At 46.5% G+C, this 25371-nt stretch overlaps 7 protein-coding genes across 7 annotated transcripts; 3 read left to right on the top strand and 4 right to left on the bottom strand.

Moving 5' to 3' along the window:
* Positions 1–245: 245 nt before the first annotated feature.
* On the top strand, positions 246–1777 carry LY89DRAFT_735036 (sugar transporter family protein; the record flags this gene model as incomplete). The annotated part of the gene is made up of 3 exons (XM_018219967.1): positions 246–368; positions 421–1089; positions 1151–1777. 3 exons carry the CDS (start codon positions 246–248, stop codon positions 1775–1777), a joined length of 1419 nt encoding a protein of 472 aa, XP_018070245.1.
* Positions 1778–2488: 711 nt separating this feature from the next.
* LY89DRAFT_697902 (Di-copper centre-containing protein) lies at positions 2489–4033 on the top strand (the record flags this gene model as incomplete). The annotated part of the gene is made up of 7 exons (XM_018216937.1): positions 2489–2574; positions 2635–2772; positions 2860–3022; positions 3081–3167; positions 3233–3423; positions 3476–3746; positions 3800–4033. The coding sequence occupies 7 exons, from the start codon at positions 2489–2491 to the stop codon at positions 4031–4033; spliced, it is 1170 nt and encodes a 389-aa protein (XP_018070244.1).
* LY89DRAFT_98157 (uncharacterized protein) lies at positions 4033–6547 on the bottom strand. The gene has a single exon (XM_018223551.1). It carries the CDS (start codon positions 6299–6301, stop codon positions 4214–4216), a length of 2088 nt encoding a protein of 695 aa, XP_018070243.1. The 5' UTR covers positions 6302–6547; the 3' UTR covers positions 4033–4213.
* Positions 6548–9618: 3071 nt separating this feature from the next.
* Positions 9619–10467, top strand: LY89DRAFT_540670 (uncharacterized protein; the record flags this gene model as incomplete). The annotated part of the gene is made up of 5 exons (XM_018208164.2): positions 9619–9698; positions 9752–9878; positions 9938–9980; positions 10036–10197; positions 10247–10467. Coding segments are annotated over 5 exons (633 nt in total), but the record flags the coding sequence as incomplete, so codon positions are not given.
* Positions 10468–15487: 5020 nt separating this feature from the next.
* Positions 15488–16454, bottom strand: LY89DRAFT_567853 (uncharacterized protein; the record flags this gene model as incomplete). Its single annotated transcript, XM_018208560.1, has 2 exons — positions 15488–15585; positions 15632–16454. Coding segments are annotated over 2 exons (921 nt in total), but the record flags the coding sequence as incomplete, so codon positions are not given.
* Positions 16455–17902: 1448 nt separating this feature from the next.
* Positions 17903–19216, bottom strand: LY89DRAFT_735031 (HET-domain-containing protein; the record flags this gene model as incomplete). The annotated part of the gene is made up of 1 exon (XM_018219966.1): positions 17903–19216. The coding sequence occupies one exon, from the start codon at positions 19214–19216 to the stop codon at positions 17903–17905; it is 1314 nt and encodes a 437-aa protein (XP_018070240.1).
* Positions 19217–20992: 1776 nt separating this feature from the next.
* Positions 20993–23701, bottom strand: LY89DRAFT_586856 (uncharacterized protein; the record flags this gene model as incomplete). Its single annotated transcript, XM_018209393.1, has 2 exons — positions 20993–21711; positions 22003–23701. 2 exons carry the CDS (start codon positions 23699–23701, stop codon positions 20993–20995), a joined length of 2418 nt encoding a protein of 805 aa, XP_018070239.1.
* Between the last annotated feature and the right edge of the window lie 1670 nt (positions 23702–25371).

The raw sequence follows: 25371 nt of genomic DNA, 5'->3' as shown, positions 1-25371 counted from the left end.
ACACAAAGTGCTACAATTTTTGAGATCCATCCAATCAGTTGTGCATTTTATCATGCGCCAAGCCTTGAGTTCGCTCAAGTGAGGCTGTCGTGCCGGAAAATCTGATACATCCCATTTTGTCGCTGCATGATAAAAGCCATGGACGGCAAGGCAGATTCTGGTCTGCGCGCCTCGCCCGTTAAGACTGCCATACTTCTATGACTTCCAATTCCCATGTAGAACACAAGGACAATTCAAACTCAATCATGTTGTCGACTCGTGCCTATCTTCAGAATCGTTTAAAAACTCTTCAGCCAGCGAAGGACCCGATTGTTAACCCATTGAAACTGCTTGCTTTGCTCAACAAAAGACAATGGGCTTGTTGGCTTGTGAGTTGCAGATTATGACGCTTGCGAATATATCGCTAACGATCTGACCAAGCTCGGATTCTTTGCTTGGAGTTGGGATGCCTTCGATTTCCACTCCGTTACTCTCAGTTATCCTGACTTTCCGGCAACATTCAACAAAACAGAGCAACAAATGACCTACGCCGTAACTTTTGCTCTCATGACACGACCCATTGGAGGAATTATCTTTGGCGGTCTCGCTGATAGATATGGGCGCAAATGGCCATTCATTGCAGATTGCTGTCTGCTCATTGTCTTTGTCTTGGCTACAGGATTTACGCAGACCTTTGCTCAGTTTGTCACAGTCAGAGCTTTGTTTGGGGTTGCAATGGGTGGTATCTATGGTAACGCAGCAGCTACTGCTCTAGAAGATTGCCCAGAAGCAGCTAGAGGATTATTCAGTGGATTGTATCAGGCAGGATACCCATTTGGATATATATTGGCCTCGATCTTCTACAGAGCATTCAAAAACCATACCAAGTACGGTTGGCGTCCGTTGTTTTGGTTTGGAGCATGCCCGCCAATTCTACTCATCATCTTCCGTCTTTGTCTCTCTGAGACGGACGCGTTTCAATCAAGAAGGGCATTTCGGAGTCAACGACAAAACATCAAAGTTGCAGCATCCGAAGTCTCCTTGGCTATGAAGAATCACTGGTTTCTCTTACTTTATCTCTCATTCATGCTGGCTGGAATGGCTTATTGTGTAGGTGCTTCCTGTCTTCTGCAGCAAAGCAGCTTGAATCCTATCTGACAAATATCTATAGTCTCATAACACTCAGGATATTTACCCCACGGTCCTCAAGTTCACTTACGGGTATTCTGTATCTCATGCTACCCTTGTACAAGTTATCGGCAGTCTTGGAGGAATGATCGGGTCCTCCCTCACAGGTTACTGCAGCCAATTCTTCGGCCGCCGCCTCTCAATTATCGCAACATGCTTTCTGGGTGGAGCACTGATATACCCTTATGGCTTTACATCAGGACATGGAGTCTACGCGACTGCATTTTTCGAGCAATTCTGTGTTCAAGGAGTGTGGGGTATCGTTCCTATCCACCTCATCGAATTGTCGCCACCAGCGTTTCGTACATTCGTTGTTGGAACATCGTATCAGCTTGGAGTTCTAATCGCGTCACCTTGCAACACAATCATAGAAACTCTGGGACTCCGCTACCCGCTACCATCTGATGGAAGCGGCACACAGCATTATGATTACCGAATCCCGATTTGCGCTCTTACAGGGGCTATGTTTGCGTATGTTATCGTCATGGCAGCGATTGGGCCAGAGAAACGAGGAAGAGGTATGACAGAAGATGAGAGTGATGATAGCGATATTGAGCCCGGCGAGCTTCCAGTATCGAGAACCACTGGGATTACTCATCGAAGGTTCTAAACATGTGGGCTCGGCCTAGCCCTGGGAACAATTGTAAGTCTTCATAGTATAATGAGTACACGTATACATACTTGGATCGCACTGTCTGGAGTCTTAAAAATTACCTACGTAAGCCACAGCACACGTGATCCGACCCCCCCCTTTTATCTCGCTTGACTTCCTAAGTAGTAGCTCTTGTATGCCCGCCGAGCAACCTTTTGTTAAAGAGTCCAATGACCATCAAGAATAGGGAGAGCCAATCGGCACTTCTTACTTAAACAAAACTATACACAATAGTCGTAAATAAATTGTTTCTCATGCATCTACAATATGCCGAGTATGATGTGGGGCAAAGCTCCCCCTGTCCACTTCCCAGTCTGCTTGGCACCCATAAGCCTAAATTTATATCCAAGAAACCCATCTGCCATTTCAACAACCAGTCCAACCACATTCCTCTCAATAGGCAATTCAGGATTCAACAATGCATTTCCAATCACAATTATATGCATCAAGTCGATCGCTCTTGTCTTGTCGCATATGCTGACCTTCAGCCTCATTGATAAAACGCAGTGCTCGGCATTTGAAATTCCTCTGCTACTCTGAGTTTATGAATGCGAAACTGTATTATAGAAGGATTCCCATCCACAGGTATGATACCAGACATATTCCTGATTTGAATTGGCAGGAGCGCCTTCCTCAACATTCTGTGCTGAAAGTGTTGCCATTGCCAAGATGTTCATTCGCACCTATTTCCTGTTTCTTTCTGTCCTGAATATTGTAAGATCAGGTCCAGTTGAGAAGAAGTTCAGTCTTAACAGGTGAGACACTTTTTGTTGTAAGTCATGTAATGCACATCAACTAATGAGACTCCTGCCTAGGAGGTCCGATGGCCCGTATCCCCTGGATGAGGTAGACAAACTCCAGGATGCCAGCTTGGCCAAATTTGAAGCCTATCTTGCGAAACATCCTTCAAAGTCGGGGTGCACTCTCGAGACCGCTATCAAAAGACTGGAATGGTAAACATCTCATTTTCAATTCTGATAAGCTACGGGCAACTCCCTTTACAGAAGTCAAAACAAGTGTCAAACTAATCAGGCGTGAAGGAGTGATATGCCTGAAGCACAGAGAAAGGAATACACCAAAGCGGTACTCTGTCTCCAGTCCAAGCCCCCAAAGTCTCCCAGAGATAAATACCCAGGTGCTCTGAACCGCTACGATGATTTCGTTGCAACACACGAGACCTTGGCTTTTGAGCTTCATTCAACGGTAAGTTCAGTCTTCCTAAGATTATTAGATGTGTTTTTGCTAATCTAGAGATGCAAAGGAACATCTATTCCCGGCGCATCGATTATTCATCTGGGCATATGAGAAAGCTCTTCGTGAGGAGTGCGGATATACTGGCTACCAGCCTGTAAGTTTATCATTGCGGGAAAATTCTGGAGGTACACAGGATATGATCCCTGATATGAAGTTCAGTACTGGAACTGGGCTCGGACTGCAGATGACCCAATCAACTCACCGCTCTTCAACGGCAACGATTCTAGCATGGGTGGCAACGGTGCTCCGAGTGTCTATCCTGGCATACCCGCAATGGGCTTCTCAAAGCCCTACGACATGATTCCATCAGCTGGAGGCGGTGGTTGCGTGACGACGGGCCCATTCAAGAAGTAAGTGTGTTGGATAAATCCATTGCAAGTACACGAAATTGATCTTGTATAGCATGACTGTAAGCCTCGGCCCTCTCGGAAAGATCGTTTCGAATATCCCGGATAATCCTCAAGCCGATGGATTCGGCTCCAACCCTCGATGTCTGAGACGCGATGTGAATAAGTATGCTGCCGCTGTCACAACTGCCAACTATACCTATGCTCTTATCACGCAAGCCAAGACAGCAGATGACCTCGAGAACGTCATGTTGGGGACGCCTGCCAAGAATGATTGGGGTGTGCATATGGGAGGTCATTACACAATTGGTGGCGATCCAGGAGGGGTAATTCGTTCCATTTCCCGTTGTCTTTATTATACTTCTCTGACACTTGTTAGGACTTCTTTTCGTCTCCAGGTGATCCCGTCTTCTACTTGCACCATGGAATGATTGACCGCATTTGGTGGATTTGGCAAATGCAAGACCCTGACAATCGTATGAATGTGCTTCCTGGAAATGCTCCTCTCAACGACACTGTGGACCTTAAGTGGACAGCTAAACCAGTGATGACATGGGATATGTTGACTAACATTGGAGGCAATAATGGGAGCTTTTGCTACATCTATGTTTGAAGGGACAATTCCAAGATATGCATCTACTGAGAGGACTAGACATCGCGGGAATGAAGTCTCCCATCAGGTGAGTTGTGAGGTGATTTTAGTAACGAATCATCACTCTGGAAACAAGGAGCAATGCATATCAATTTACAAAATGGCATTCTCAAAATCGAAAGACTCGAGTGAAACATGAAGTTACGGTTCAGTTGGCGTTAGAAAGCCCTGAAAGACACCAGATCCCCAAGATCTCGAAGTCCAGGTCAACTTCCTATACTGCATTCTCTCACTCCTGAGAGGGGGGTGACATGCAGCCGCAACAGCAGCACTACAGTTCCCCACAGCCGGCGGACTCCCTTTCTTCAGTCTTCTGAACCCCAGACCCACTGTAATGATCATCATAACGCCCGCAACAATGATTGCACAAATAATAGAAACAGGTGAAAAGCCGCAATTCGAGATAGATGCAAAATCATTATCCAGGACTCCATACTCGTCGAAAACAGAAATTTGTACCACGAAAAATGATTGGGATACGAACCAATGGAGGAAAGTCTGCAGGACGAGCATTGGACCCGCCCAAAAGAATGGGAAGCCGAGGAACCAAGTTCCGCGCTGCTTCCCTCGCGGAGTGCTGACCATGAGACACTGAGGCGAGAAGGCAAAGAGGGCATAATCCTGAGCTGAAAACAATAGTCTAAACATGGCGTTGTAGACTAAGTATATGAAAGCGAGGATGAGCTGCGGAACATTGGCCAGGAGAGCCATGGTAGCTGGCGTCCCAGCATTGTCGGAGAAAGCTAGAAGTTCTGGGTTGACGGTACCAATTCCCAGACTCCAGAGAGAGCTGATTGAGGTACTGTAGCCTTTGATACTAGCCGATGACAGAGCGGCTGCGAGCACAATCACTACCACGACAATAGCCAAGATCATTATGAAAATTGTGGTACACCAACGGCCTCTGCTTGCTGCACCTCCCCATCGTCGTGGTGGGCTGCTGAGTTGTCCACTATACCAGCCGCGTTTGTTGAAGTCGCGCCTGCTCGCCATGGTCATGTTCCCGGTGTATTGATCCTCTTTACTCAGAAAAGATGCAATTGCGTCGCCGGTACAAGTTACGGTGCTTGAGATGTCGATGTTCCAAAGAATGAAGAACATTGCAGACACTTTAATGATGTTGCAGATGATGACTGCAATCGCGATGCCGGAACTGAACTTCACTGAACATGGTTCCGGCGCCTTTTCGCTCAAGCAGTACGAAATTGGATGGCCATAAACGGTCCACGATGATGGATCTTTGAGGAATGGACTCGGATCGCAGGAAGATCGATCCGTGTTTGGATTATTTGAACAAATCCAGTTGATTGGATCATCGCTACCCTCACTGCTGATTTCCGAAGAGTAGAAAGCCAGGATGGAGTTCGTGCTGTTTTGATCTGTAGTCACGAGGAGAAGATCGCGACGATCAACAAGGAGTCGGCTGGTATATGTCTGAAGGCACGCAGCTAAGTCAAGACGATCGTAGGTACTAGCATTCTGTTGCATACTGGTGTAGGCGTCAAGAACTTGCTGCGCAACGGGTCCGTCGTAAGTGATGTTGTCAGCTCCGTACAAAGGAAATTGAGAAACTGGTCCGCTCTCCTCCGCGGCAGTGAGGTTAAATGAATCGCCAGTGAGGAAGCCTTCCGTAACTACTGCCCAGTAGTAATCATTTGCCGACAGAGACGCGAATATGACCGAGTTGTATAGTAGATGGAATGGAAGTGAGCTCAGAGCAAGTATGATGCAAAGAATTGCTTTCTTTCTCGATACACCGAAGAAATTTCGAGGACTGAGAAGGCCGATACTAAGCCATTTTTGTTGTTGATGGGCGGTATCAATCTCGTTTCGTGAAGGAGAATTGACAAGTTGCATGAATGCTGTGCTACTAAGAAGTAGTCCTGTGGATAGAGCATTGATTGCCAAATGCAGCCATGTATTCAGCGATTTCGTCGCCGCACAATCGCCTTCTTGAATGGTTCCGTAGCCATTTTCAGCACCATACTTGCTCATCGCCCAAGCGAACCATCCAACATTGATGATGAGGATGCAAGTTGAGAGCGCAGCCAAAGTCCTTAGAGTGAACAGAAGTCCACCGAACCATCTCTGGCGAAAAGAAAGTTTTGTCAATTCCAAAGGGAGAGATTGTTCGACGTTGAATGGGGCAACCGGCTTTCGATATGGTGAATTGCTTCGCTGCTCAATGCTCGTTGTGGGAAGTTGCTCGTATCGTTGATATCCTGCCATCGTAGAGGATATCACTCTCGAATTCCAGCTGCTGCCTCCTCCAAAGGCCCTGCTGGCAAAAACAATAAATGAAAAAATGAAAACAGTGATTGACGATCTCGAGTAGAGGTAATATCGACATTTGAAATCAAGGCTCTCGGTGAAGGGTCAAGTGTGGCGCTGGGCTAAGACAATTTGAGCCACCAAGCTTTTCAGCTCGCTCGCGACTGCGTTACAATTGGCAATATAAGCGAAAAGGGGCGTTTCTGGGCCGGGCATCGGTCAGCCCCAGACGGAAAACTTGACGCATATATAATTTATTTTAAGAGCTTCTAGAAGAGACGGAGTTGGGAAATAACTTGCCCAAACGGGCCCAACAAGGAGACCAGCAGCAAACACGTGACTGCGTAGTATATCTACTTCGTGCTCGTAAAGGTAAGTTGCTTGGCTTCGATCGACAAGCACCAATCCATCAAATGTATTGTAGCCAGTTGGCAGTACAAGATAGTGTTGGTAAAGAGGTGCAGTCAGGTGCATCAATTCACTTGAGGAGAAATTCACGTGATCAGGCCTCCTCACCCGAAGAGTCGTCGATTAATTAGGTTTTCAACACATACTATACCTAGTCTAATACATGTATAGAAGATAACTTGGCACTAGTGGGCTCTAATCGAAATCCCTCATTCAATCCAATTTTCTATCAATATTCACGCCATGATCCAATTCACAAAGGTAAGGCGCACTTGATGCCTGAAACAAGAAGTACCTCCGTATAAACAAGGAGATGCATAAATAGATTTCAAGTTGCTAGAAGATTCCAAGTCAACACCTCAACTCCAGAGATATGTTGCCGACTAGTACAGCACCGGGAAGATCGTCGCAGAAGCAGACAACTTTCCAGAAAAGTCTGGCGACAGTCCTGTTCAATTATTCAAGCAATCTCGGCAGTGAAGGGGTGCTAAAGGAGTTGCTATCTTTAACAAGTCTTAAATAAGTCGCAATCATAGAAGCCTAAACGGAGAAAGAAAAAGATTGACAACAACTGCTTCAACTGTCGTCAATACAGAGTAGCAAACATGCACGCATCTTGCCCTGCTCAGAGGCTTGCATAAACTGGGCTTTAGGGAATAAAAATCCTGAATGCGCCCGGCGCACCCTGGATCGATATTTTGTGTGTAGTTTCGAGCAACACAGAAGAGAATATCTATTTCAAAATGTCCACTGGTATATATACCCTTGCAGCGGAAGCCTCGTCTTGGGAGCCTTTGTATAGCTTGCCGATTCTTAACAGTGAATCGACGGAGGTTGGAGAGTAATTTCTTTATTCACGCAAATAGCTTCCGCTCCCCCACCCCCCGCATAGTATAAAAAGCCACGCAATCAACCAACCCAAGAATGGTCGGCACACATAGTTCCTCCGTCCAACTTCGAGGCTACGGTAGAGAAAGTATGTGCCATCAGCATTAGAGGCACTTCTTAGTGATGTCCTAGCTCCGCCCAAGGATTGTGTACTTGGAGATTTGAGCTACAGCACCTAGAATTTATTCAAGCATTGGCGTTGAACGAGAACATGGGATGTCAATGACAGCAGGTAGATGATTTGACAAGAATTTGCAGGTGACCCACTTCACTTTGCCTCATGTCATGAGATCATTTGAGTCGTTTTCAAACTCTGAGACGATATAGTAACGCAGATTTTGAGACAAAATGCGAAAGTACCCGTCGGATTTAGCCAGTTGACAACAACAAAAGTCGCCGCGATAGCACATACAACGAACAAAGCTTGATTGAACTTTCTCCACAAAGGTCTTAACACATAGACGCCCGGCACACAACCACATGTCGGTCCTTGACTTCATCAGACAGTTCCCTAGAGAACAACTCCGACGACTAAAGCGAAGTATTTATAGGCGTCTCGAGCTCAGCAACTCTCCTTCTGCCTATGTTACGTATGACTAGCGTAGAAAATTCACCAGAGGAAGGAATTCCCACCCTTCTTCAGGCATTTGAAAATAGAGGAGTGAACTAGTAGAATTCACTAGAACAGCGAATCCATATTTTGATCAAGTATCGTAGAGAAGAGAAGAGTAGTTAGTGTAGAAACGTACTGGAGGAGTGGACTATAGAACTCAAAGCATAATAATCAACAAATTCACTTAGAAATAAAGAATGGAATGTTATTCGAGGAAGACAGTAGTACCCACGTGACTGCCGAGTTCAAGTCAGCCGCCGTCGCCAAGCCCAACTCCACCCGCATTCCTTCGGAAGTCTACTCCTTCCTCGAGTCTCCCGCTACTTTTCTTGCCTCGTCGCAAAACGGTAAATGACGACAGTGTCATCATGATGTACAAGTGTACATCCTTCAACCAACATGCAACTGCAACGAGACAACTTGTCCTCTCATCCATCGCACGAGATCTGTTCGTACTGATCAGTCGTCAGCACCAAGAGATCTAGGCTCGACAGATCACGAAATGGCTCCCCTTAATTCCGTCATCTGACATCATAACCTCAGTCTCTTCTCTGCAAAGTCGTGCAACACAGAATTCCCTCAATGAAGCTGTTGATCTTTGCCCTTCACAATCGGCTGTTTTGCAAAATTGCTCAAGCACCGCCACAATTGCCCCGGACATCCCTCCGATCAGCCACTCCCGGCGCATCGATCTACAGATATGGACACATGATTCGCTCGCCTTACAGCCACAGCTCTTCCCTGCTCATTCTCGAACGGACACTACTCAGTTAGTAAATTGGCGATGACGTTCAGCCACAGACCTATGACGATTTTCGGCGTTTGACAATGTGGATGTACTGTCCCTGCGGAATCGCCTGTGGCACAAAGATCCACCAATAATCATGTTAAAAGATATGAAAGGAAGTGGAGTCTCGTGCTTGGCAGTTATGGAAACCTGGCACAGAAACGGAAATGCAGCTCAGATCTGCGGAGTTGGAGAAAACTCAAAAAGTCAAGAGACGCGGTTATGACGAAAATGGAGACAGATGAGGCATGTTTGAGCCTCTGGAATAAGTTTGTGATTGAATCTCATGACGCTAGGGCAATTAACAGTAAAGTACAGTTTTATCTTGGAAGCATGAAAACAGGTTTCTGGATGTCGGTTTGACATGAAGTTACGAAGAGATTCGTATATAAGCTGTGGTTGAGAACTTGAGAAGTCTCTTTTATTTCTGCATCAGACTCAAATCTACATTGAATCAATACCACTCTTACAAACTTTCAAACTTTTCAAACACAATTTCTCAATATGTCTACCATGGACAAGGTCAAGAACGCTCTCCACCTTAACAAGGACCACTCAACCACCTCTACCACATACCACAACACCACTGGTACTTCTGGTGTTCCTGAAGGAACTGCTGGCCCACACAACTCCCGAGTTGCCAATGCCGCTGACCCAAGGTTAGTCTTCTAGACCTTGATTTCAAAATGAATTTGCTAACACTCTTCTCCAGAGTCGATTCCGATCTTGATTCCTCTCGCCGAACTGGTGCTGTAGGAACTGGAAACACCGGCTACACTGGAACAGGAACTGGAGTTACTGGTACTTCAGGTTCAACTACCACCGCTGGCCCTCACTCAGTAAGTATCCATGGCTTGAGAGCCATTTTCAGAATGAAACTAATCCATTCTCTTAACAGTCAAACCTCGCAAACAAGGTCGACCCCAGAGTAGACAGTGACAGTAAGTAAACTCGAATTTTATTTCCTCACAATTCAAAAGCTGACTTCTCTCTTAGTGGACGGATCTCGCAACATGGGCGCAGTTACAGGTAACACTGGAGCATCAGCCTACACCGGAAACACATCCAACACCGGCTACGGTACCACTGGTACAACTGGCGGTATTAGCCACTCGACCAACGCGGGTCCCCATAACTCCAACTTAGCCAACAAGGCCGGTAAGTCCTGCGCTTCGAATATCTTCAAGATCCAAGCTGACCAAAATAGATCCCCGAGTTGACAGCGACCTTGACGGTTCAGGAAACCGAACTGGTGCCCACACCGGAGGCCTAATGGGAGCTTCTGGTTCTCACGCCACCCCAGGCAGTGGAACTGCTCAGAACACTGCTGGCCCTCACAACTCTGATCTTGCCAACAAGCTCGACCCTCGTGTTGATGCAGACTTGGATGGTTCCAAGACCTATGGTGGCAACAAGACCCACGCATAAATGATTCTTGATGGGATGAATGAATGACTTCGGCGGATACCCGGGGAAGGGCAGCCATTGTAATCGGTTTCGGACTTCTTCTGCTTTTGTGTTTTTGATATAATCCTTAGATAGGAGTTGAATGTACGATATTGCATGACTATTTTTCTTCAAATTTCGTGCCTCACTGTGTTGTTGCTTCTGATGATTTCGAGTGTGGAGCCTTACTTTCATCGTTAGTCATGTTCTAGTCTCTTGTTTCAAGCCATTGTTTCACTCGATCATTCACACGAAAGTTGGTTTGGTTGTCAACTATAGTTGGTTGTTAAGTATAGTTTGGTTGTCAACAATATAATCTTACTTCAACAAAACCATCTTAGTGCATGGTCCAACCGAAATCACTGATAAGAAGTGCCCACCTGGCTTGACTTGCCAAACCTACCATTCTCCGAATGTTGGGCCTTCAACAACTTCTTCCGGGTTGCCGGACTGTGATAGTCCACGGTTTGTCGTCTGTTTTGATTTCTGGAGCGGAAAGGTTTATTTATAGTTTGGGAACTGAGCAAAGTCGGTCTCCAAGTCCGGGGTTCACTTTGCGGGCAGCCTTAAATCAGTGAATCACAGGTGGTGAATATAGTTTTGAGTCAGCAAGAATAGGCATTCAAGTTCGAGTTGCACATCCCTGGCAATGGTGAATATTGGTCTGCTCGGAGCAAAGTTTGCAGGCCAGAAGTCCTGATCAAACCAAAAAGTATTTAAACCCCGTCCCATCTCTTTCAAACAATAATAAACGAAAGAAATTAGCATTGACTACCGTTTGTGGTGGACGGTGGTTCTTGGCTTGGACATTTTCTGTTGCGAAGCCATTGACCTTTTGAAGTCTTTCAGCAAAGTGTTTTTACCATGATTTCTATATTCTAAACAAAGACTCTTAACAGGAAGCGAGACGTTTCCGATGGATGCTCGGCTATTGACAGTAACGGTCTTGAGTAGTGACGACAACAGTGTCTTGTTATATCTAAGCGGTTTTCTATGGATGTGTGTTACTTCTGAATAAGTCTTACTTTTAAGGCAAGCTCGCTCCTGATAGAAGGCAGCGGATAGCCTTTGCTGCTGTGATCTGGACGATTAATTCTCGCTGTTACTAAAACTAGTATCAATATCGTGATATTATTAATATGGGTAACATAGAACGCTTCGTATTGAAAGCGTCAGAGGGTCAAGGCCGTTGAAAGGACGATAAGTATTGCACGACTTCCAACAATATTCACAAGATGACCAGGCCCGAAGAACATAGGCAAAGTTCACCTTCAGCCCTCGCACAGATCCACAAGATGACATACAGTATTGTGAAGAAAACCGTGCACCAAGCTAGAAAGACACGGAACCAAGAGTTTGGCCGAGGGATCAAGACTCTTTATACAGCAAACTTGACAGGAATTGGAGGAAGTTGGGCCTTTCGCCCGTCCTTGTTCTATAAGTGAATTTAAAAACAACATCATACCTTCTGCAAGTAACAATGTTCGACAATTCGCCTGTTACTATTCCAAAAGGAAAATAGAAAACAGCATCATGCCCTCTGCAAGCAACAATATTCTCCATTTCGTCCGACATTTCTCCACAAGTGAATTTGGAAACGATGTTATACTTTCGGCAGACAACGATGTTGGACATTGTGTCTGTCACTATTCCAAAGGTGAACCAGAAAAAATAATCGTACTATAGAAGGCAAGGATGTTCGGCATTTCGTCCATTAGTATATCAGAAGTGAATTCCGGACGACATCACATTCATACCCTTATAACCAGTGAATACAACATTTTATCGCCATAATTGTAACAGTGAATTTGGAACGCCATTACTTTGATGCCCCATTAGCAAAGATTTGGATATCTAGACACCACCAGAAGCTATTCACTTCACCTAGCATACTCCTTGCCTGAGAATATGACTCAACAACTCGAGTAACTTACCTATATAAGCACAGCTTCCTCGCTTCGATTTCCTTCTTCAGAAAACCACAAGATACTGTGAGCAAATCTATTGGGAAAGCAGTCACGGTCTTGGGGCCACACACGTCGCCTGGTCCAGTTTCGCTACTTCAATTTCAAATCCACAACGAACATGAACTTCCACAATAATCTTGGACAGCAGGGTATTAATGGTGGAGTTTAGCTCACTGCATTGCTATCTTATGTTTTGCTGTCAACTTTGGATTGCTGTCAACAATACAGCGTAGATGATGGAACTTTGATGATTGAAGGGCAGGCTATCAGGGGCAACCACACCATTGTCTAAGTAATATCTAAAAGTTAGAACATATGAGACGACTCTTATTGATTTTCCTTGATTATTTGTTCATACTACCGTTTGTTGAAAGGAGAAATGGTCGGGCCGGTAGGGTCTATTAGCTCATTGCATTTCTATCTTATGTTTTGCTGTCAACTATATTTCGCTGTCAACTATGTTTTGATCTCAACTATGTTTTGCTATTAACCAGCACTCTCAACGGTTAGTTGGTTCTAGCGTAACCGACAAGAACTAATCGTCTAGACTAGTTATGGTTCTTGATTTTAGAGAACTATCATTTTATTGGTAATCACGGTCAGGCCTCCCAAAAATTGCTAATGACTGTCAGCTCGTTCACTATTAGGGGAGCCTAAAAAGGTGGAGATTAGGGGAGATTAAAGTGCTAAAATCCTAAAATCTAAAATACATTATTAATAGGTTTTATTTGTTTTAATAGTTATAATAGTTTAGAACTATTAGAATACTTTATAGTGATAGTTATCTGTTTTTCTTAAACTGAACTAGTACGGTTAGTTACGGTTTATAGTTAAAACTAAATTAAATTATTTATTGGGAGCGCTCTATATTTTGTTGCTAATTGTGGGTTTGCTGCCAACTGTGGGTTATTGTTAATAACAAAGCGCAGATAATGGAATTTTGATAACTAAAAGACATACAAGTAAAAACAACTATACTACTTTTCAGATATCTATGAGTTAGAGTACACGGGACGACTCTCATCAACTTCCCCTTGACTTTTTGGTTGTAATGTCGTTTTTGGTTGAACGGAGAAACGGAGAACTAGTCTGGCTAGTGGGGTGTATTAATTCACTCCATTTTTATCTTATATCTCGCTATTAATTATGTTTTGTTATTAATTATTTTATTGCTATCAATTGTAAATCGTTGTTAACAATAAAACGTAATCAATAGAACTTTAATAGCTAGAAGGCATGCTGTTATGTTTCTAAATAAAGTCAATGAATTAAAACATATGAAACGACTCCCATCAACTTTCCTTGATTCTTTTTTCATATTGTTGTTTTTTGTTGAACGGAGAAACGGAGAAAGGTCGGGCCGGTGGGTTGTATTTATAGATAATAGTGGACAGATGAAGAAGCGTTACTGGCAACTGAAGGACCGCAATGAGTCAGTCTAATCGCATTCAGGTCAAGTGAATTTGACTCAAAGACCGAAGATTAGCCAGTTATAAAAGTGAATTGCTCCCAGCCTTCCTCTCAAGCTCTTCAACATAGTCGGAGACGGCGTATATAAACCCCGATCCCTTCCTCTCAAGCTCCCTCTCTCTTCAAAACAGTCGGAGACGGAGTATATATCCCGTTCCGTCCGACTCAAGTAAAAACTCTGCTCCACAGAAATTGCCATAGGTACCACTTTATGACCCAATGTGAAACGAAGAAACTCACATGCAGAGAACTACGAAAGTAGTGGACGGCCTTCCTTCCAACACAGCAAGATTCCATTTTCTGTTACGCAACCTCTTGGGTACTGTTGTCAAGTATCCTCTTGCTGTCAACTTCAACATACGAAGCAAAAAGTCAAAGTGGTAACTTGGCAGGCCAACAGAGTTGGAAGACTTCGAGGCAGAGCAAGAGGTCAAAGTTATTCTTCGAAGCCGGGTACACTCTTCACTGGCTCAACGAGCGACACAGGCACTCAATCTCTCTTTCCATTGAACTCAAGTTGCGGTAGTTTTTGGGAAAGCTTTGGAAGGGTGCTTTATATCTCTCTCTCTTCCTCCGTCATTTAGTGTCTTGACTCAACACTTAATATTCACTTGCTCCTAGCAGAGTGCTTGAATCAACTTCCAGTTCTTTTTTTCGAGATAGAGGGAGGTCTCAGGTATAAATAACCCACTTGGAACGGAGATGATGAGTACAAACACTCTCAGGATCGACTGCCCAGAACCATATTGGAATGAGAGTAGAAGGCCGCATGGTTTGTTCGAGAGTAAAGGGCACCGTAGAGACAAATATTAGACTTCTCTTTCTAAAACTTTATACAGAAAGAGAAGTAATAGTTGACAACGGAAGTGTTGACAACAATAACAATTACTCTTTGTTCAGCTAAAGACCAAGGTTGTTTGAAACCGCTCAGGTCTATGCTTCCTACCACCGGCCGCAACCAAGCCCGGCATCCTCTTGATGCTCTTCATCGTCCTCTTCCAATATTGATAGAAGATCTTTGACGCGGAGCAAGAGACTCTTTTATAAGAAAGGTCAGTAGAGCAGCGGGGCAAAAAATTTGAGATTTTGCCTGCAATTCTGGTCTATAGGTGAATTTGAAAGGTGAATGAGATACAACAAAACACATTCTCTAGCCGAGAGCCACGAGACTCGGCAGTATGAATGAGAAAAGTGAATCGTTCCGGGTCCTGAAGTAAGTTGCCAAGTACTACTTGTATGATAGCCAGATGAAGGAGACGAGAATACGAAATAAATCCCAAGCCATCACAGATCAACTTGAGCTTGGCCAATAATGTTTCTGCATGTCGTATATTCATGTCGTGTATTCATATGAAAATTCATCTAAAGGGTATTCAAACAGTCGTGGCCTCAGAATGCCGTGCCGCTCCCTCGCCACCATCAAGGTTAGCAGTCTTATTCTCTCCATTTGCCTCATCTTCGTGTCCATGCAGTGTTGAGGACTCAGACGCCTTCTCCGCCAACGGACCTGGAGCATTAGCTGCGGGGGCATTCTCCTTCTCTTGCTCTGCCATGAGGACCGAGTCCTCTTCCCAGCCCCTTCTCTCCTTTCCCATTGTTGATCGTACCCATGGTACAGTAATGGCAGCCCAGATACCTGCCCATAAGAAAGGAACGCCCCATCCTAGTGCCAGTTAGTCGAGAACCGAACAAGTCATCAGGCAACTCACCAATACCATATGAAACAGGCTCCGGAACAGGATTGATGACAACAACAACTGTACATGCAACTGCAACGAACAGCCCAGGGATAGACCAAAACCACGACAGATCCCTGAGCATCTTTCGGAAGATCGGACTTGCATTATATCTTGCAGCCCAACCTTCCCGGAAGGGCCGGCCACCTCCAGCATTGACGGCCACGATGTCCTCAGCAATGTAGTAGATACCTGGCAACATCTTCTCGCCTTTGGCAGTGGAGCTGATCCGAAAAGGAGCCCTCCATCCACATGCACTGTAAAGACTCATTAGGAAGATGGGACCTGATAGACAATACAAAATAGCAGGCCCCGGCATTGAAAGTACTCTCAGAAACACGATATGAGGGGCAGCGCCAACGATCAGGAGTGACGTGACGACCGCAATCGTAAGCACCAACATCCAATTCGTGATATCGAAAGCCCATCTCTGGTCAGCCCCCAGCGGCTTAAAGAAATTTTCTTTCTTGATCAATCGCAGAGATCGGACTGCGAACTCAACATATGTAGGTCCACCCCAAATAGCTGTGATGACAGCGAATGTGATCCAGCCCTGAACATTGCCTCCAAACGTCAGAGCATAGTATAGCAAGATGGGCACGATGCAAGCATCGAAGATCATCAACGCGATATAGCCCGCGAGCTTCCATCTCTTGAAGCCATGTCTGAATGTGAAGGGCAATTGTGGCAGAAGCTCAGGATGTTGGGAATAGTAAGATTGAAGGGTGCTTCCGCGTCTCCGGTACTCCCGCTGCGTCGCTGCTCGACTATCATAATAGACATCGCGTTCTTCTTGGTCGAGGTCGCGACTTCGACGATAGTGCGAGGAATGCCGCCGGTTCGACTCTGATGCTCTTGGGGAGAATGTTCGTGCAGTGGGGAGGGAGTTCGATGTTTCTTCTCGATTCTGATCGAATGTTACTCGGCGGTCGTGGACGGGACTCGCTGGTGTTGTTGTTGTCGGGAGATTCGGTTCGGATTCAGCATGGCCGGGAGGATTGGAGATGGGAAATGAATCGGATCGAGCGCTCCCTCGAATAACAGCAGGCATGTCTGGATATCTGTATCATTGCTCAATCATGACAGAAAAGAGAGGCAGAGTCGATGCTGAAAGAAAAGAAATAGAGAGGATGATGATCAGTCGACTTGGTAGAGTCGCATTGGTACATGGGATGCGACTTGCTTACTGTAGGATTGAAAAAGGGCAGATGATGTCATGGCCGCGTCAAGACAAGACCCCAAGACCCGGAGGTTTCGCGTTCACCGATCTCACGTAGATAAACCTATGCAACGATCATGACTTTTAATGATGCAGAAATCCAAAAGAGCTGTCTGAAATTTGTTCAGACTTGTAGGGATCCTAGATGTCCAGTGATAGTCTCCAAATGTTGAGTATTCGTACAGAGTCACGTGTTGAGGTCCATCCTTGAATCCCTTTTCAAGCGAGCCGGGTACTGACAAGCCAGAAGGTCACACTGAAGGTTGTTCTTTTATATCAGGAGTTGAGGCGTTGAAGGAGATATCAAGAAGAAACACGTCTTTGGTGCCAGTGCTTGTCAAATCATGGAGAAGTCTCATTTGAGGATTCTGCTAAGATGCTCAGTATCTTATTGTCTACTTACAAAACACTTGACAATGAACAAATTTCTGGCAACAGAATTGAGACTTTCCTCCCATCTAGTTTCTGCTTTTACAAGATATAATTATCCAAACTAGAGCAAAAGTAACAAGCGACAATTTCGTTTTTAGCGTGTAACATTTTATCTATATTAACTACTAAGGAGTAGCAAGCCAAGGGTTGCTTAGTAGAGCTTGATTTCCCTTCTTTCAAGACAGCGAAGAATTTCTTCTTGCATAGGGCCGAGTTCCTGTTTCGGCACCGGACCGGCTTGAATCTTTGTTATTCTTTGGGCTTCGTCAAACCTAGTCCATTGCACAATTAACAGATGGACCACAACAAGAGGATAAGGGTCAGGCCATCTTCCTATCCCAAGTAATAAACATCCGAGTTTCCCATCTTGAAGGCCCTTGAGAAATTCTTACGGTCCTGACGGCATCTTGATTCCACTGCTGCTAGTTTGCTTGAGGGGTATGTTCATGAACGTCGCCCCAATCCAGCTCGTCCAGGTTTGGAAGCGGAATAAAGCATCAGAGATAAAGAGAGCGCGAAATAATAACCCTATTGGAGCCGACAAATCGGTTGAATCGACTATAGAGCTCGGTCGTTCATGCAATTGTGAGCCTCTAAGTAGCACTATGTGATTGCCAAGCAGCTACGGATTTGATGTCGTCTGCAACATGCCTAGCCACTGTTTCAAGGCTCACAATAGATCCTTCCTTGTACTCGAGAGAAACATTTGTCGGGAAAAGCTCCAGTCTACCATGATGGTAGTCGATTGGGCCTGTCCAGCCTGCCCATGTCCAGGAGGGAAAATCCGGTCTTCTCTCACTTTCTTCCCAATGAGGTCGGTCCCAACAAAGTGCTATGGCTAAGCCTTCCTCAAGCTGCATCGGCGATTGCTTTGCGAAAAGGATAGGGAGACCCTGTATATTGTATACCGGGAATTGGCCGTCTTCAAAATGGCTAAAGACACCTGAGAACGCAGAAAGTGCATCTGAATTACACGTTAACGTGCGGGGTGTGTAGTCCTTAAGAAGATGTCTGACTTGTTGAAGATATCCCCTTGCGATGGCTTCGGGTTTATTCTGAAGATTCTTAAGATCGTCACCTAGAAACGGTCCCCCTCGCTCTAAGAATTTAGATATTGCTTTGTAATTATCGTGGCTGCCAGAGGAAGATGACACTTGTGAGTAGCGTTGCACCTCGATATCGTCCTTGGTACGTTCTATACCCCTCAAAGCCTCGCGGCATTGCATGCTATGGCAAACGAAAAAAGTCTCGTAAAAACCAAAGCACAATCGCCGACTCGACAGAATATCTTCTTGAAATGTCCACCCCCTTGTCGCCCACTTAGATCTCTTGGAGCATAGGGAGATATCAGGTGGAACAAATATGACAGTGTGTAGACCATGTCCGAACAGAGTCTGTGGATATCGCAAGGTGGAGCGTACCCCAGGCAATCCTTCGTTTTCGTCGTCACCAGCGGCAGCAATAATGGTGAGCTCGGCTCTTTTATATATACGATCCATCATCTTTATTTGCGCCATTTTATGAGCATTATCGTGCTGCTTGATACAATACTTGTCGATCCAGAGATAAGTGAAGCCAAGCTGTTTTGTGACACATATGGAGTCCGTAATTGTTTGTGACATCGAGTGTAGAAGGGGGAGTGATTTCACCGGGTTACTCTCGAAAGATGCTACAGGCACCACATTGACCGCTGTTGTTTTTGCCCAAACATAGCTCAAGGCGACGTAGCTTGCATTTGATGGTGCCTCGCAAACTTGATTCGTGTAGCGATTAATGAGCAATAAGCCAGGCACGTCGATTTTAGCAGGAATTTGGCACCGGATCCCATGAGAGCTTTTGCATGCGTTCATCCATTTCTGAACAAGACTAGGGTCGAACTGCGGAGCAACACGCTGAGGCTGGAACATCCTGTGAGAAGTTTTTGGGGGAAGACATGCATAGCACCCAAACTTGAGAGCATGTCCTGCAAACGATCTAAAATCAGGAGACCCAGAATCAAAAAATCGATTCTTGGGCACAGCCAGCAGCCACCGGCCTTGGCAAGTCGCAGCTATATCTCGATACTCCTCTCCTTCTAAGTCTACAATGAGAGGACTTGGTGTTGCTCGCAGTTCCCAATCTTCGCTTTCGTCGGCCTCCCAAAGGGATGCCCCATGGCTAGGGTGTAATTCCGAGCTGCCACACAGCTCGCAGCTCCGGTCAAATGAATCCAGATTCGCAACGAAAATGCCATTGTAATCCACAAAGGATAAGATTTCCCTTAGGTTTGGAAGCGGGTCCTGAAGGCTTTTGCGAAATTGATCTTTTGGCAAGCTTCGCACAATCCTACAGCCTCGTCTCCGCTGCTGTCTTCGCTATTCAAGGACATTGATTGAGCTGGCTAAGACTTTAGTGGTTGTTTGGTTTGAAGGATTGCTGTAGGCTGCTTATTTGATGCTTTTTTTTATGGAGAAATTTTGTTCAGTGTAAAGAAATAAGGCTGAATTTCTACGTACAAACGCATGATTTGGCATCCATTCGAGTTGTTGCCTAAAACCAAAAGCAAGATTAAGTAAGTACACCCGAGCCTCAAAAGCGCCAAAACGAGCCCCTAGATACTAAAATTGGTCTCCTCATGCAAGCCTAGGCTAACTTTATTGGGTATTCAGGCCATACTCAGGAATGCTCACTCTCGGCTTAGAGCTGCTCACCCATAATTCAGGCTGAAGCAGCAATTGCTCAAGTCCAGAGATGGAAATGTAAAATGTTATGAGAATATTCCTATACTGAACTACCTGTTACGGATCCTCTAGAGTTCCTAGCAGTGAGGCAGGGTTTCGAATTCGGGCTAATCTTTCAAGTTGACATTCTTCAAGCTACAATTGATTGCATGATCGCCTTTTCCACTGTGGACAGCGAGTAGTCGGGCCTCGGTGGTGTCTTTGATTGGGATGTATTTGTAGATAGAGGGAAGAGTGGTCACTGTCCTTTTCGTGGCTGGTGCTTCCAACTTTGCGAATCCGATTTGTTGATGACTGGGGTGCATCGAGGCTGCTTCAATCTAAGCTCCCTAGATTTCCTTCAACTTTCCCAGACCACGGAAATGGGGAACTGCAATATAGGCGGATGGCTGCGTGCTTCATTCCCTGTGTTAGTAACACTGCAGGAAAGCTGAACTGGCAAATTGAAGCTCTGATCAAGACATAAAATCCTGTTGCAACTATGTACCTCAAAGTGGTGAAAGTTGTCTCATCCTAGAGTTACGTAGACAGTAAACTTACAGAGGGTACACTGCACTACTTGCTGACAATGTCAAAATCAGGTTGCGCTTTACTTCCACACTCTGCGTCAACACAAGCCACACAAAACGAACCAAAAAAGTATATCTAGAGATGACATTGCTAACAGCACACCACTATCTAGGTACACTGTCTATATATACAAGAAGTGGAGTCACCCCATCTCCTCTGTGTATACCATTCTTCCCCGTTCCTATCCATAATATATCTCCCCGAGACCAATCTATCCCTCCCCCATCCCTTTCCCATTCCCTTTCCCTCCACCCCAGAAAACGCCATGCTCGCTGGTATAAAAAAAAAAAAACGCCGCAAAAAACAGATAGATGGTATACGCAAAGAAACATCCCGTCGTTGAGACACACACTCGTATCATAATACAATCTTCCCTTCCTTCACGATAAGTCACTAAACCAACTCATCATCCCCATCTTCTTCCTCATCATCATCAACATGAATCCTAAACGCGCCATTTTCGCGTTGCTGCTGCGTACTAGGATACTCGGAAGGCACACTATCCACACTATCACTATCCTCAAAAACCTCCATCTCCACCTCCCCATCAACAACCACGCTCCCGATCGCCAACCCCGGCGACTCCTCTACACCCTCCCACTCCAGCTCATCAACCTGCCTCTCCTGCAACTCCTGATCGAGATCTATACTCCCTCCTTCCTCATCATCATAATACCGCATCCCCGCCTCGAACTCCGCTCTGACCTCATCCTCCTCCTCCTCCTCCTCTTCTTCCCCGCCAAAATTCTCATTCCCAGCCACACTCTCGTCCTCATAAACGCTGATCGGCGGCCCGCTGCCACTTCGCTCCACATACGGCGGCGCATTACTATGCGGCGTCGCATACGCAAAGGGCGTCATGCCGCGCTCTTTCCCTCCTGCGCCTTTCAGCCCTATGTCCTCGATAAAGGTATACGGACTCGGCGGACCAGCAGAGAAGCGGGGACTGCGGGTGCGTCTGCGTTTTAGCTGGAGGGAGGGCGAGGATGGGATTTGTGGTGGGAGGTCGTCGCGGTCGAAGGAGGTGATGCGGCGTTTGTTGGTGGGGGGAGGGGCTTTGATGGGGACGTGGGGTAGGGAGGTTGTTCGCGTGGGGCGGGCGCGGAAGGGGTCTCGTTCTTTTCTTTCTTTGAGGGGGGAGATTGCTACTGAGGTTGGGGTTGTGGAGGCATTTCTTGATACGGCGGCTGAGGAGAAGTGGTCTGAGGGCGAGGCTGGTTCTTCGTCTTCTGGCTGGAGGATGCTGAGTTGTGAGATATGAGATGAGATGGACATCGAGGATTCGGGAGAGGGCAACACGTCGAGTCTTTCGTCGTATTCCCAGCAGGGTTCGTGGGCGTCTGCTTCAGGCGTGTGAGGTTGGGAGAAGGAGGCTTGATCAGGGTATACGCGGGGTAGTTGACGCAGCTTTTGCCAGGTCCAGTCCGTAGGATCGCGGTTGAGATGTTGAATATAACTATCTCGGTGGGTGACATAGAGGCGGCGGACTTTGGTGTGTCGCATGGCGACGCTGGAGGAGAGGAAGGAGACGGTCCAGAGGGCCGGGGTGACCATTTCAGATGGGGTGAGAAAGCGGAGGCAGGAGTTCTTATGGACCTTTCGTAAGGGAATCCAGGGGCTTGAGAGGGAGAGATAAGCTTTGAGAGCTTTTGGTACCGAGCTGGAATTTTCGTCATGGGGTGTATATGGATCTTCTGCGAGAATGTCTGGCAGGTCACCAAATGCTTTCAGGAAGGCAGCTTGGACGTCCCGGGCTTCGTTACCGCAGACTTGGACGAGCTTGACAAGACCTCTGCTTCGGAGTCGTTCATCAACTCTGCTGCGAAGACCACAAGCTCGAGCCATAAGCCACTGATTCTCTTCCTCGGCACCAAAGTCCGTAGCTGATCTCTCCCAAGCAGAACTTTGGTCGTGAGCTGCAAGAACTTTTTGCGCTGCAGCCAGAGAATGCTGAGTCTGAGTCCATTCATCCGTCATGGTACTGCCTAATCTTGTTCTCTCACTCATGCCATGCTGTGATGACCAGACACCCATAAGTCGTGATCCGAAAGGCAAGAACACAACCTCCACTTCCCAAGGCCTGGAATGAGAAGGACCAGCTGATGCTTGCAACTCCGCAACTTGAGCTTCCAAAGCCTCGACACGAGAAGCATCGACTCTATCAATAGCAGAAGCAATCATAGCCGACGATGTGACTGACTCCTTACAGTCGAAAGACGAAACATGTTGTCGGCCACAAACACTCCCATCATTAATGGAAGCCATCTGACGGTCTAGATCATGAACCCTCTCTTCCAGGTCATCCACTCTCCCATCCACCTTCTCAACGTCATCTCGAAGATCATCAATATGGGCGTTCGAGAATGAAGCATTTTCCATTTGTTCGAGACGATGTTCATGGTTCTGGATCTTGTTTGGATAATCCATCAGTTGTCCCATCACATGTTTGATTCTGGGAAGTAGATTCTCGTCGTCAGGATTATGAGGGACAAGTGTTTCGACCCGAGGTCCGGAACCAGATTGCTTGATGTGGACGCTCTCTCCTTTCGAGACGGGACGTAAGGCGATGTCGGTTTGAGCTCTACCTTCCGCATACCTGTTGAGAGCCTCTTGAACACTGGCAATATTCTGACCAAGATCCTCAGCTGGATCTTGCGATGTCCTCGCGCTAGGAGTAGCGACATCTGTCAAACTCTGGTATCCATTGCCATGAGCATCTTCGTAAATCTGCACCGGCCTCTCAGCCTCGTTTAGTGGAACACCTGACCCAACAGGCTGTCCTCTCGCAACAGCAGATGGAGTAGGTATATGGCTGAGAGCCCTCAATCCCAGTCCACCAAAAGGTTTCAAGTATGAAGATCCACAACCAGAAGTGACGGACCCGGTCTCGGATGGTAGAAGACATTGCGACGGTATAGCCGGCAGACTTAAATTCGACCCTCCAGAATGTACGTATTGACCCCATTGGGCAGTATCGGGAATATTGCTTTCCTGGTACCTAGCCCTCTCCTCTCTTTCACACTCATCTCGTTCTCGAATCTGAGCTAGGATTCGTGGTTGTCGCAACGGTGTATTAAGCACGGTACTCGACCCGTCACTCATCACCACATCGCCTGAATTCTTCAGTGTTGGTGTCGAGGTGTGGCCCTCAGGAACATCATCATGGTAGCAGGCATGATGTTCGCACATGCAGAACCCGCTCTTCAGTCCCTCCCCTCCCTGCGTCCCCATTGCCACAGCCTTGTCCCAGAACCGCCTACAACCACATCTCGGCGCATTCCCACCCACGCTTAGGTTCGTGAAATTGCATCTGCCAGTAGGGAGCCTAGCCTCCTCACTAGCAGGAGCATTGAAACTCGCATGCTGGTGTCTGCTCGAGTTCAAGAGAGGGGTATTCGGTACCGTGGATCCTAGCCTGTGGGCAGCCATGGACGCTCACCTCCCATACCCTTCTTTATACACGACTGGAGAATAGAAAGAGGTCGGTCGCAGTGAGGGGAAGAACTTTCCCAGATCCGTGTCGCATTGAGACCCGATCGAGGACCGCGGTGCGCTGGCAGGTCTGGCGGGCGGCTGTCGCTCACTCAAGAACTGCTCAACCCCGCTGCATTGATTGATGAAGCTCGAAAAGATAGGAGGAAATTCGTAATTGAAATTGTTTGGGTGGGAGACGCGCTGGAATGTAGTTATCTCGGTCGCATTGGAAGCTTCCGTCTGCTGCCGCGATGGTCAGCTCCATCTCTCCTCCCATTCACGCTGCCTAACATACCTGCACAGCATTGAACAAACAGAAAGGCTGAAGGAAATTCGTAACAGATCGTAAGTCGTGGGAGAGGAAGGAAGACTGTATATTTATCTCATAGAAGCCCTCGCAGGCAAGACATACACGCCTCGTTCCGTGGGGAAGGAAAGACAAGAAGCAGAGTCGCAAAGATAAAAAGAAAGGTTGCAGCAATCCAGATCAGTTCGCAATTGTGTTTCTGAGTTCTGACTCCTCTTGACCCTTGCAAGCTGCACTAGTTATCGCTCCTTTCTGCTGGAACTGCAGCCGATTCGTGCTCACTGTCGCTCAGACTCGAAAAGGGCTGGTTTGGAACATGCAGAGATGCCTTGACCACCAGGCGACACGCCCGAAATGCGACGCGGTTCGGGTCGGCACCACTGCCTCACGCGATGATTGGACGAAAATCGAGACTTGGGGTAAGGCAAGGGGATGATGCGGTAAGACAACGAAGCAATTGTTGTCGTATTGACTGCCTGTGAGGCTGTGAGTATATATATACACTTCGCACTTTGAAATGTTGGGGTAAGAACAAGATCAAGAGGCCACGCAATTGCAAAATAGCTGAAGACGTGATCAGGCTAGGTATGAATTGGTGGGGCGTACGGGAAAGTGACTCTCAGCTGCGTTGCGTATCACAAGTTGCCTTGCCCTATACATCGAAACACTGGTTCGCGTGCTGAGGCTAGAGAGGAGGGGAGGCTTGGAGTGTATATAAAAGAAGGGCATGATCAACTAAGGACGAATCAATGACTCAAGCCTTACAAGTGTAGATGCCTCATGAAAGTGGTTCGCATTGGAGCGCCTGAGGATTCTCTCATGAGAAAGTAGCTTGACTGAAGGAAAGAGAGGTACGTGTGGTAAAGTATGAGCATGCAACTAGACACACTGGTGGGGCAGGTCAACAAGGCTGAACTCCAAATCATAGCTCATGCATGATAATAATGCCGAATTGCTCGTCAATCTGATATCAACTCGGTGAGCACTCGCC

This window comes from Mollisia scopiformis (assembly GCF_001500285.1).
Source record: "Mollisia scopiformis unplaced genomic scaffold LY89scaffold_14, whole genome shotgun sequence".
Taxonomy (NCBI): Eukaryota; Fungi; Ascomycota; class Leotiomycetes; order Helotiales; family Mollisiaceae; genus Mollisia; species Mollisia scopiformis.
Note: the sequence above shows the minus strand (reverse complement) of the source record. Positions and strands in the feature narration are given on the sequence as shown.

Coding starts and splice junctions, on each gene's coding strand:
- LY89DRAFT_98157 (XM_018223551.1), bottom strand. CDS start 6,301: ATGGCAGGATATCAACGATACGAGCAACTTCCCACAACGAGCATTGAG.